Raw genomic sequence first — 13,089 nt, forward strand, 5'->3', positions numbered from 1 at the left:
AATGTTGAACTGGTGTGAAACCACTGCCACCCCCAAAAAAAAAAAGGTTAACAAAGTATTTAACAACATATTTATAAAGTCATTAAATACCTCTATATCACATAACTACTATATCAATTTAGGCAATAACTGCCTGTATGTAAAACACTGAAGAGCCCTAAAGAGTTAATATTTAATATTCACTCTACTACCTAGAAAAGAAACACAGAACATATTCAGAACTGACCTGCAAATTAAAAAAAAATTGTTTATTCCTTATAAGACCCTTCAAAATTAATCTCTATTTGACTGTAATATACACAGCTTTTTATAAGGTTCTGTATTCTGAGAGAAGGAAATAAAGATAAATATGGCTAATACAACGATTCCAGTAAACAAGCTAAAACAACTTGCCTAAGCACATTTTATCCATCATACAACTTTTCTTGAAGGCATTTCAAACCACCACACACAAAATTCTTAATCAGAATCAGGAATATGCAAACTGACAGTCACAAGGACAAACACATACCCTTAATGATTGATTCAGCTGCATACAGATCCCGCTTGTAGGTCACCTAAAGGACAGACAAGCCTCATTAGATTTAACACAGCAGGAAGGAATGTAAAACCAATAAAACAACACCCTGAAGGCAATTCTTCACATTTTAAACACCATAAACAAGTGATTGTCAATTTCTTAATTTTGGTAAAATATCACTGGCATATTATGAGAGCAGAGGTTGTAGAAACTACTGGAGACTTGAGAAAACCCCTTTTCCAAACACTTAAATCGGCTTAGAACTCATTTGAAACCTAAAAGTATTTTCAATCCTTTGAAAAATCGTGATAATGCATCTGGTTTTTTCACACATTCATTCTACTCCAATTTTACTGCAAATAGATAAATTTTTAACAGGACATGGGATCATAAAAATGACAGCCAGGGAGAAACATTGTTATTGCTTTTAATATAGGTGCAATTTTTCAGTAGTGCAAGACTATTACTGTTAATGAAAGTCCAATTAACCAGTGGGAGTCAGTGAGACTACAAGTAGACTGTGTGAACTTTCAGAGAATTAATAAACATCAAATTCTTCTTGAAGACATTATTCAGATCAAGTTAGATGAACAATAAGATACTGAATATTTACTTGGTACTTGCAAAAACACCCTTCGTATCTTTGTACCCTCGTGGTGGCTGACGGTTGCAATAATAGGCTTTGCCAATAAAATAACAGAAAATTACAGTCAGTATCTACCCAAGACATTAACAGCCTTTGCTAGCAATGTCTTCACAATCACAAGCAGTGACTTGAACTGACATGACTCTCAAATATTTCTATTTGTTTTTACTGTAAATTCATTTTATGATAAATAAAATTCTACTAGACTTTCTGAATTTTTTTCTCTAGAGTCTGAATAATTTCTTTTAATGAAATGAATTGAAAAGGATTACAAAACTTTAGTGTTGCAAGGTAAATCTTACAGCAGGACACCACTAACAATATCAGCATCTTAGTCTTCAAGTAAGTGATTGAATTTAACATAAGGGTTCTTGTAGCCACTTTCCTTTCAACCTCATAAATTAAGCTCTGTATTACAGTCAGACACAGATGAATAACACCTCATGATTTCCCCAATGCATTATATTATTTTAAAATTAAAAACTAACTTACAGTTTATCCTGCAGGAGGAGCAGCCAGAGAATGAATCTAATCCTGATAAATTTTAGGAGTTTGACTTTAGACACAGACATTTACATTTCTACTTACTGTTGGGAAGAATCAATGTCTTGAAATTAGATTTAAGGATAGAGTGACCAATTGAGTGACTGATTTTGTGGCAAAGTTTCTTTCTATTCACCAGATTCTAAAGAGCCTTTATACTGAACTTTCAGTAAAGTATAACAGACTGTTATCTCAAAACCTTTCAAGAAACAAGACTAAAGTCTCTTAGAAATGGTCTCACACTCTAACATTTACAGTCTCTCTGAGCCAAGAAAGTATTTTTAAAGAGTCTGATCTAAAAGAATGGTAGGTGCAGTCTTCAAGAAAACGGAATGGGATAATAAAAGGTTAAGAATGAACCTTTAAAAAATCTCTTCTGAAATTTTGAGACAGTCATCAGTAAATGCTTTGTTTTCTAGAGAAATAAATAATCGAAGACCATATCACATTGCTTCATGAGTAATTCTTCCATAATCTTATACAAGCTCCTATAAGTTTTGTGAAAATTGCAGAGTTCACAGAAAAATCCTTCCAGATACCCTCTGTGACCACCCTTTACTAGTCAAGGAGGGAGAGTTCTAAACACCTCTTTCAATTTGACTAAGATGCTAAATTCAGTTCCCTATTATAACATTTGCACAGAGCTTGAGCCCAGAGTTGTCCATAGCATTCTAGATGCACTTGTAATACTAGAACATCTCTTTTCTAATTTCATATTCTTGTTTCTCTACCCATGGCTGACATATGGTATTTTGCCCATACACAGTGGAAACTTCCTATCCTCTGTGATTCCTACACCACATTCAAAGTCACTTCCTTCCAAGGACAATCCACTAAATATGCCCTATACATCATTTGTTTCTAAAATCAGTTCCTTATATTTGGCTGCAATGAAAAGCATACTCTTTGTTTAAAATGTTTGTCAAGTAATCCTTATAAATAGGTTACTTCTGATCAATTATATTTTTATTTGCAAATCCTTAAATCTTTGTCTGCAAACTTTATCAGACAGCTGTTAAATACCTTAGAGACAGCAACAGTTTCTGCAGAAACTGGTGAGACAGGGTGAGAATTATCTTTCGAAATATATCAATTATCTAATTTTTCATCTATTTAATAAGAACTAGTCATCCTATTTTTAATTAAGATGTCATGTAGTAGCAAGTCAAACTTCTGCCAGTTTTATGTTGTATCAGCACTACCATCTCTATCAGCCAAGATTATAGTCTTGTAATAAGGTCTTGAAGTCAATTTCACAAAATAAGTAAATTCCATGTTGGTTGGCATTAATTACTTTAATCACACGACTCTTCATTGATCAAGTTTTGCCTGTAGCAGTGCACCCTTTTGTTTTGTTGATCAATATCAAACTCACAGGCTCCCAATTACTCAAATTCTCATATTTCATATGACAATATTAATTTTCATTTTTTCCTCTTGAACATCCAGTGGTCCAAGATTTCTGGAATGTTATTGATGCAATCCAGGATATCACTAGGCCAAGTATTAAAACTCAACACAAATACCTCACAGTCACAGAACATGAAAACATGACCTGCTTATAGCGAAGGCAGAGCAGTCTTACTTACTAAACATTTCTACTTTTCTGTATAATAAACAATCTATCGTACTTCTTTAATAAAGTCTCAAAAATAAACAGATGAGTTTGTTTTCCTGTGTGCCTTTCTTTGTTAATTTTCAGACTACACGTTTTCAATGCCTAGGAAGATGTTCTTTTAGAAGTTATTCCCCAAAATTACTTCCATGTGATAGTTCAAAGTCTTCAAACTGATTTAGCTTGATGAATGGTTCAGACTTATAAAAATGTACATTAAATGCAAAAATCCAGCCCTTTACTGAACAAATACAATAAAGTTATCATCACACACATATAAAAATGTACTGCATTTAATTTTTTTTTTTTTTCATTTTTCCCTCTTATACTAAGACATCATACAGATCTCCTTTGTATGGGATAGTTTTGTAGGATTAGAAAATAATTTCTTGCCTTTTAGAAATAGTAAGGATTTTTCACTCTGTCAACATTGTCTATAGATCGGTCTCAATTTTTAAAAACTGTTATTATACTGAACTTTTTATCTACAACACACACACACATATTAGAGTATAACATATACATTCTGTTAGTTGATTTTACACTTCAAGAGAATATTGCCCCAAAATATTTAAGGTAATTTTACTTCCAAAGTATCAAACACAGAGAAACTGAAAATGTGGTGTTGATAGAGACTTTCTGTTTCTTTTTTCTTTTTTTTTTTTGCCATCCTGATATCAAATATCTTATAAATAGCTATATAATAACTATCTTTAAAATAGAACTTATAAATATTTATAACACTGAAAAAAAATTGAATAATTTCTTGGTTTTGCTACAAAGAATTATTTCAATTTTGTCATTTGTTCCCAGAAAATGAAAAATCTCCTGCTTTAGCACCAGCAGTGACTTCGAAATGTTATTTTCCTAATGTACAAGTGTAGGTGTTAATTCAAGAATATATAAAACATTATATATATATATAAACATTTTCCCACAGCTTTGAGTCATTTTATGTTAAGTTGTGCACCTCATGCATAAACTGAATTCTTACAAATATCTGATCTGCTCTTTAAAGATTCAAGGTCCACATAGGATGAAACTGGTTTTTAATACTCGAACTTTAGAAAATGTTAACTGGCTGCAGTCCTTCTGTTACACATCCTCTGAAACCTCAACTGAAAAACAATTATTTATCTCAGTTCTCATTTATCTGGATGGAATATCTTTTTGCCTTGAGTTGAAAAAATAAGACTGGAGCCATTGAGAGAACATCAGTTCTTGGCATATGAAATTTCATTTAGCTCAGCATTAAAAACCTAGCAGAAAATAATAACAATATATTACAAATTACAGTATTGTGACAATTAAGGAAAGACAATTGTGTTTCTGAGAGCTGATTAATAACAGCAATAGTCCCTAATCATTTTGTGAGCAAGAACCACTTGAGAAAATTGGTAGTCTTCTGCACTTCATGAAACTGCAGACCAAGCATGACTGTTCTCTTCTTTAATGGTACTGCTCCAAGTCATATGCCAAACACCTCGCCACAGGGTGACCAACACTGACTGCTATTCAAGAAGGAGCTGTATTGCTCTGTAGGCTCTCAACTGAAATGAGTATTTCCTGCAGAAACAATGTAGTATTTTACAGACCTTTTCGTTTTTATGCCTTTCACTTTTAATGTCTTTACAAGCCACAGAAGACACCAAGTTTAAACCACAAAATTAGGACACAAGATGCAAGAAGGTACTTTAATGACTTGGCACCTACTTCTTTGTGCTTACTGTATGTAAAATACTCACTGCTCTGCATTGCCTTCAGCACAGTGTCTGCACATAAATGGATATTCTTGCTACTGCCACACTCTGCACAATACTGTCAACACTAAGACTGTTGCTGGGTTGACCTTGGATGGATACCAGGTGTCCACCAAAACTGCTCTGTCATTCCCCTCTTCAAGTGGATAGGGGAGAGAAAATATAACAAATGGCTCATGGGTCAAGGTATGGACAGGGAGAGATCACAAAAACCAGAGTCAACTCAGGGAAATTAGTTTAATTTATTACCAATCAAATCATAGTAGGATAATGTGAAATAAAACCAGATATTAAAACTTCTTCACCCAACCATTCCCTTTTTCACAGGCTCAACTTCACTCCCAATTCTCCCCACCTCCTCTGCTCCAGTGGCACATGGGGATGGGAAATGGAGGTTGCAATGTCTCTGCTGCTCTTTCCTCCATAGGGGGAGGGCTTCCCTTCCCTTCCATTTTCACATGTTATCATTTTCCAAATGTTTATAGGCCTCTTTAAAGTCCAGTGCTACTGTAATGGGTCCCACATGCTAAAAAGTTAACAGCATCAGGATTTTATTTCATAAACAGTGTTGGAGTGACACTGACACTTCAACAAGTCTCTTTTAGAACAGAGATGTGCACAAGTTCAAGTCCAAATGAAACTGGGGACTGGTTACTAGTGCTATTCCTTGGGACCTAATACTGGGGAAAATACTGCCTAACATCTTTATTAACAACCTGAGAAAAGGGAAACGCTCAGAAAACTAGTAGATGAAATGAATGAACAAGTATTGTTTAATGAACAGCAAATGAACAAGTATTCATTCTAGATGCTCAAGGGTCTACCAGTAATTTAGAATGATCCTGAAAGCCTGGAGAAAGGAGCTGAGAGAAACTTTGTGGTCAATAACAAACATACACACACATGTATCCTTAGCAGCAGCAGTCCATGTTGATGCTGATATAAAGAAAACAGTTTTACAGAGAAGGACCTTCTGGACAAGCTGAGCATGAGTCAGCAGTGGGGAGCAATGGAGAAAAGGAATCCAATAGGTCTGTATCAGTAAGGAAGTAGTCCTCATTATAGGTAATATAGGAAATATTCCCCTGTATTTGGCCCTTCAGAGAACACTCCAGAGGACTATTTTTAGTTTTGGACTCCCCAGTATAACACAAAGAGGAACAGGAGGAAGCCAGTAGAGGGCTGCTAAGATGGTGTGAGAGAACTTGGCTTTTTCAGCTCAAACTACACAAGATAGAAGGTGGCAAAAGCTTAATTAATAACCATAGTGAAGAATAAATTGAACTTTTCTTGCAGTGCTTTCTGTTGGTCTTTCTTCCTTTCCCAGTGCAAGAGGCAGTAAGGGAAATGTTGATGAAATAATATGAAAGAAGTCCCCATACAAGGTGATATTCATTAAAATGCTGTCTTCATTGATTACCTGCCCAAGCCTCTCTACAATAATGAGCTCTAAAAAGAGCTCAGACAAAATTAATTCTGAAAAATGAAACAGAAAAGCCTAAATTACAATTGAAAACACATATGAATTTTTATGGTAATATGCAAATTTTATTAATTTAAAATTATATATATATAACTAGTTATTATTATTGTCTTTACCTTCCAGAGGTCAGTTGTTCCTTCAACAAGTTTGGCATTTGTTTTACAGTATTTCAGAGCCAGATGCAAACATTCAGTTCCATAATCCAGGTCATAGTCTGTACACTGAAGTAATTAAAAAAGAAAAAATATCCTAAATTAGTCTTAGATACTTCTAAGTGATAACACATTTTCTTTCATTAATTAAACCTCACATCTCAACAAACCTATCCCCAGTAACACATCTGTATTAGGCACATAGGTTTAGCACGGATGAGAAATAAAACTGTTCCAAGAGGCTTATGCAAAATTGTGGCTATTCAGCAAAGTCCTACAGAAGTAAATAAACACTTTATAAGCACAGATGATTCAGTTAGGTGCTGCAAGTATATTTCTAAGCCTTTACATTGTTAAATAAATGAATGAGAAGTTACATGTAAAAAAAAAATTCTCGATGGAGTTGAGAGAGGCCTCACTGACAGACATCACTGACCTTCCAGTGACAAACCTTTAGAGTATGGGAACAATTTCACAGATGTAGTAACATGACTACTCCAATGCTGCTTTGGTTATTGCAGCATCAAAAAAGGGATGGTAGTAACTAAGAACCTCTGTATTCCTTATGTAGTTCCCTCTATCTTTTTCTCCAGTTATCTGCACAGAAAATAGCAGTCCTATGCTGCTCCATGATCCTTACAGATTAAAAAAAAACAACAAAACAAAACCACAACACAACAAACAAAGGTTTATCTACCTTTTAGTCATATAGAAAAGATATTATTCTCTTGACACACCCTTCCCAAGCTCCCTAGTAGTTTGGCTTCCTATTGATACTGATTATAAGAACCTCATTAATGAAAAACTGAATAAGGAGAAGAATATTCTGAGCCAAAACATAGGTAGAAAAGCAGGTACTGGGAGTTTATTAGTCAGGACTACTTCAAGATGAATCAGCCTAACTAAGATAAGAAAGTTCTACTCCATTTTCATGTTGCTAAATTACCAGTCCGTTCAGAAATACAAATTCCATATAACTAGGATAACTTAAGATAGCATCTTTTATTAAAAAAAAGAGAGATGTGAGAAGATCACAGGCTGGCTAGCACATGACCCAGTCTCTAATTCAGAATGAATTGTCAACAACAAATAAGAAAGAACAAGGCAAGAATATATTCTTACTTTCCCAGAATGCTCCCTTTGCCTCATACAAAGCTCTTATTCTGGCTTCAGAAATCCCTAATAAAAAGTCTCTGAGGGAGACACTGAACCAGAAGTGACTGCCTTAACAGCACTCAGTGAATTACAGGAATCCTAAATTCACCCTATTATTTTTTGAATAGCAGTATTTTTTTAGCCACTGCAGCAGGGAGTATCTCATTCATCACTCTTTTCATCACATCTTCTGTTATTCTGACAGAAAAACCACCTCCTCAACCCTTCAAAATGCTCCACCACATCTCTTCTCTCATCTTTCCACAGATAAAGAGATCAATATCTATTCAGTCATCCCAGGTGTGGAAACTACTTAAAAACTTTGATAACTCTTTTGCCCTCCATTTACCTACACTTATCTATGAATTTTATCGTAACATCCTTCTACAAACCTTCACAGCCCTCATCTCTACTACACAGAAAAAAAAAATAATGGGTACCTCCACTTCCTGTTCCAAAATTTTTATGAACAAAATAACTGCACAAGTCTCAGTACAGACCATCATGAAACTTCAGTGGTGATTTACTGCAATGAAAACTGGTCATGCACTTGGCTTTGTTTCTTCTCTTCTAACAAACAATCTACTCTGGTAAGTCCTTTCTCTTATCCCAAATCTTTAGGTTTCCTTCAAGAGTCTTCAGTAAAAGCTTCTGTGAAACATCTCATTAATGCACTTAGGTTGTTATCACCTCAAATCAATCTCAAACAAGATGCCAGCGAAGTCCTTAAAGAATGACAATTAGCTCTGAAATACATAAGCTTTCCTTTACAAACAATTCCACTGTGTCAAATTTAACCATGTGTCTACAAATTCATGTCTCAAAGATACTGTGCTTAGTAATTTCCAGTACCCTCCAGGATTCGAGAAATCAAAATTGCCAAGTGTGTAAAAAATTCAGCGGGTTAAAGAAGAACCAAAAGAGAGTTCAATACAACCTACTTTTCTTTTTATTAAGTTCCTGAAGAAGTTTATTAAAACAGATTAAGAAAAATTTTAGTTTCTATTTTTTTTTTATAATGTATCAGTCATATTCAAGGAATTCATTGGCACTACAAATCTGAATTGCAATACTCATACATACACAGACATCCTAGGAAAAAAAACACAGCTATCACTTTTATACTATTTAAATCAGTAAATTCTGTCATTTTAGTTTGTCAGCTCAGAAAAGTACTTTAAATGTTATTGTTCTTTACAGTTTTTTAGTTTGAGTTACAAAATAAAATGGACACAAGAACATAGAGTAACTTAAAATGAAAGGGGTTTCAATAAACCACTTTGGAACATTTTCAAATTAAGCAGAAATTTAAATAAACACGATACAAAAAAGCTCAATAAAAAAGATAAAGGAGTAGGGAACTCTGTCTCCAAAATACATAAAAGTGCAATGATCCCTCAAGTAAAGAAGTACAGTGATAAGTGCCAGTAAAACCAGAAATGGCCTAGTAACTTCCAATACCAAATATTTCTTACTGAAACGTTTCCTTCTTTCATTTTGTTTTTAAGGAAAATTTTCTGGTAGAACACAAACTATTTTCCACTAATGTGAATAACATACGATTAAAAAAAACCCCCGTGTATTTCTATTTTTACTTCAGAATGGAAGAGAAAATTTCAGAAATAAATTTAGCTGTGAAAGAATTTACTTTGAAATAAAATTAAGTAATGTTTTTAAATATATGAGTAATTAATGCAACCAGTACAAAACTAAGCAATTCCAACTTTTTAGCAAGATATTAATCACAGATAATTAGTAGGGAGTGGAGAAGTTCCATAAATGGGCTAAGGCATCTTGAGAGTATTGCTTGCTTCAAGGGATGAAATATGACACAAAGCAAAGTAATAATTAAAAACATATTTCACTAACACTTGTATATCCTGACATTTACCACTCTAATTATCTGTAATTGTTTCAACCTAAACACATTGTCAGAGTGTACTGTTCTCCAAGTCTGATACACTGATGTCAGAGGAGAACAATGAAATGAAATAGCAGCATAAGGCCAGCTGTTTATATACCATCTCATGCTAAACATCTTCATGAGAAATTTTACATCTGTATTTAAAATGCGGAATTCAAAAGCTTCTATACTACCCTAAGAAATTCAGTTAACAAATTAAGCATTATTAGAAAGAACCTATTAAAAAAGTCCTGCATCAGGCACAGCATCACCAGCCAGTCAAGGGCAGGGACTGTCCCGCTCTGCTCTGCACTGGGGTGGCCTCACCTCGAGTGCTGCAGGCAGTGTTAGGGCACCTCAATATACAAAAGACACTAAACTATTAAAGAGTGTCCAAAGGAGGCCAACAAAGATGCTGAAGGACCTTGAGGGGAAGCCATACTAGGAGCAGCTGAAGTAACTTGGTCTGTTCAGCCTGGAGAAGAGGAGACTGAAGGGAGTTACACCTTCCTTACGTGAGGAAGCAGAGGGGCAGACACTGATCTCTTTGCTGATCAGTGACAGGACATGAGGCAATGGACCTGATCAGTGACAGGATCTGAAGTTGTATCAGTGGAGGTTAGGTTGGATATTAGGAAGCAGTTCTTCATCCAGAGGAAAGGAGCAGGCTCCCCAAGGAAGTGATCCAGACCAAGCCTGGCAGAGTTCAAGAAACATTTGGACAATGCTCTCAGGCAGTGGGACTACTGGAGATGCCCTCTGCAGGGCCAGGAGTTGGATTCAGTGATCCTTATGGTCCCTTCCAACTCAGGATAGTCTATGATTCTACAAAAATTACAGAATATTTGTGAAGAAAATTCTTACTGACCTAGGTATACCACCATTCTCATTCTAAGTCTTCTGTATGTAATTCAGTGTATATCTAGATTCAATTTACAATACAAAAATCTGTTTAAAACTCTTATTCTTTCTAAAGCCCCTTTATTACTGAAAGTTTGACAGTGTACAGTTAACTGAACTTGACACGCACACATAGATTTGTGAAACAATAGACATAGTTTAAGTTTCAGACCACAGATTTGAAATGATGGAAGCAGCTGGGAATATTGGCACAAAACATATGCACAAAAGAAAGAAAATGTAATAGTTTAGCTCTTTAAATGACACAGATGGAAATATGTTACTTAAAAATGCTTTTGCAGTGTTGAATATTCAAAGGCATTCTAATAGGTAGTTTTGGGGACTCTTTTGTAGGTGGGATTTTTTGTTTGTTCTCCAAGAGTGGATGTTTGAATAAAGTGCTACAAGTGGAATGAGATACAGATTTTAGCATTACACAAAGTCTTTTTCCTCTACTCCCAAATTAGTTTGAAAACATTTTGAAAAATACTACTACTTCCTAAAATGCAAGGTACATTGTTGTTCCTTGTATGTAAACATAGGATAATAGGTTAGAGAAAAGAGTAGCTATGCAATCTGTCTTCTCTCTGGTATTTACTAATAGTCCATATGCTTACTTGCTTCCAATACAATACTTCAAACATTAATTTACTGTATCTTTATATGGGAACTGGTGACCATATAACAGAACTAGCACAGATTTTAAAAAAGCTTCCATACAGCATTGTTATTTTCTTATCTTTTCATCATTCCTTAGTTTATAACAACACAAAATAATATTCTTTTGTGCATTAACTGAAAGAAATTTTTCAGATATGCTCCTCTACACAGGTATCTTTTAACCTGTGAGAACCAGCATTTACACTTCTTTAACCCTTGACTGTGTAATCTTTAGCACTTTTTCCACTGTCAGCAGCATCTCCATTTTATTCTCCCATGTAAATCCATTCAGTAACAATATCAGAACACTTGCACTTAAAATGCATAACTAATCAACAATAGCAGAGCTTTAGGATGTTTCCAGATCCTGGCAAATCAAGTTTCCACTGCTGAAGTGCCAGAGTACATCATGAACATTCATCATCAGGAACATTTTACTGAGTAAAGAAAAGAAGTAGACACAAGCTCTCACTGAACTTGAACTGACCTGTTTTTATCATATTTTATAAAGATTTTTTTTGCCATGCTCATTACCACTGAAACTAAAACATTCTGAATCCAACAGTGGATTTGCAGCAAGCACTCAGCCTACATCTATGCCACAGCTAAATGAGAGACAGCAGAAGCAGCAAACAGAAGGAAGAAACATGAATGAGGAAACACTGAGATCAATGTAAAACCAGATTATCTCATCTCTGAAACTATTTTTACTGTAGTTAATTATTAAAACTGTTGTGACATACATTCAGATGCAGTAGTAGTGAAGAGAACAAAGATAAAGCATTTTACTCCCTAACAGAATTAAGCAAGCCTGTTTTTATACAGACTTGTATCTATATCCCAACACCCTTCAATGCAGTAACTGCAAAAGCCTTTTCCATACATGCCATGATTTCCTGGCAATCTACCATTAGACCCCTGAACGCTTCCTGATTGCTCATTGGAATATTTTGGTACTCATGTTGCTTCTAAGTACACTAAATACCCATATTTTAGTTACAACATGAAGAAATAGGAAAATGGTAATATTCTATATGACAAGAGTAGTAGTCAAAACACTGTATTAGGACTCATTGTTTGCACTTTTAAAATTATCTTGTCAACTGGAAAAATACTTGGGAAACAGTTATTTGGACAAGACAAAGACAAGAAAAATCTTGCCCTAATGTAGAAAATAAAGATAATTTAGGTTATTCTAAGAAAATTTGAAGAAGTAATTGTTCACATTCTCCTAGTTAAGAGATTTCTAAATACATCATGTTACAAAATTAAGAAAGCAACAGATAATTTAATCAAGGTTGGCAGAGGTGAGCCAAATTCAGGCCAAGCTAGAAAGCATCTTTAGTTTTTTGGGTTTTTTAACAGATAAGACTATTCACTCTTGGAAAAATTTACTACAGAAAAATCACCTCTTGAATTGTGCAAGATCATAAATGGTCCTTTTCCTTGCCTTTCAGTACACCAAACTGTCAATAACAAGCAATTAAAACCTCCAGCTTCACTACTTCATCTTCTTTGTTACTATCTCAGAACAAGCAGCAGATGACAATTTAGGTGGGTGGTCTCCCATATGCAGGATGCCAGGATCCTCACAGTATTCGGCATTTTCTGAGCCTGTGCCAAACAGGTGATTCTCATGGATACAGGACACTTACCAGGTAAATCCAATAAAACAACAGTATTCTCATAATCCAATCTAACTACCAACTTGAATATTTGCATTGTGTTTCCTGAACATACACCTTCCAAATT

The 13,089-nt window shown here is 34.7% G+C and overlaps 1 protein-coding gene across 2 annotated transcripts in view; it reads right to left on the bottom strand.

The window, feature by feature from the left end:
• The window catches only part of CRPPA (CDP-L-ribitol pyrophosphorylase A), a 109,519-nt gene that overhangs the window by 63,389 nt on the left and 33,041 nt on the right, over positions 1-13,089 (bottom strand). For both annotated transcript variants that reach the window (XM_083860647.1, XM_083860646.1), the window contains exons 4-5: positions 6,684-6,788; positions 512-557 (exon numbers count right to left, since the gene is read on the bottom strand). In XM_083860647.1, the coding sequence (XP_083716773.1) occupies positions 512-557; positions 6,684-6,788 (151 nt within the window). The remainder of the gene's footprint in view (positions 1-511; positions 558-6,683; positions 6,789-13,089) is intronic.

This window comes from Zosterops lateralis (genome assembly GCF_965231275.1).
Source record: "Zosterops lateralis genome assembly, chromosome: 1".
In the NCBI taxonomy this organism is placed as follows: domain Eukaryota; kingdom Metazoa; phylum Chordata; class Aves; order Passeriformes; family Zosteropidae; genus Zosterops; species Zosterops lateralis.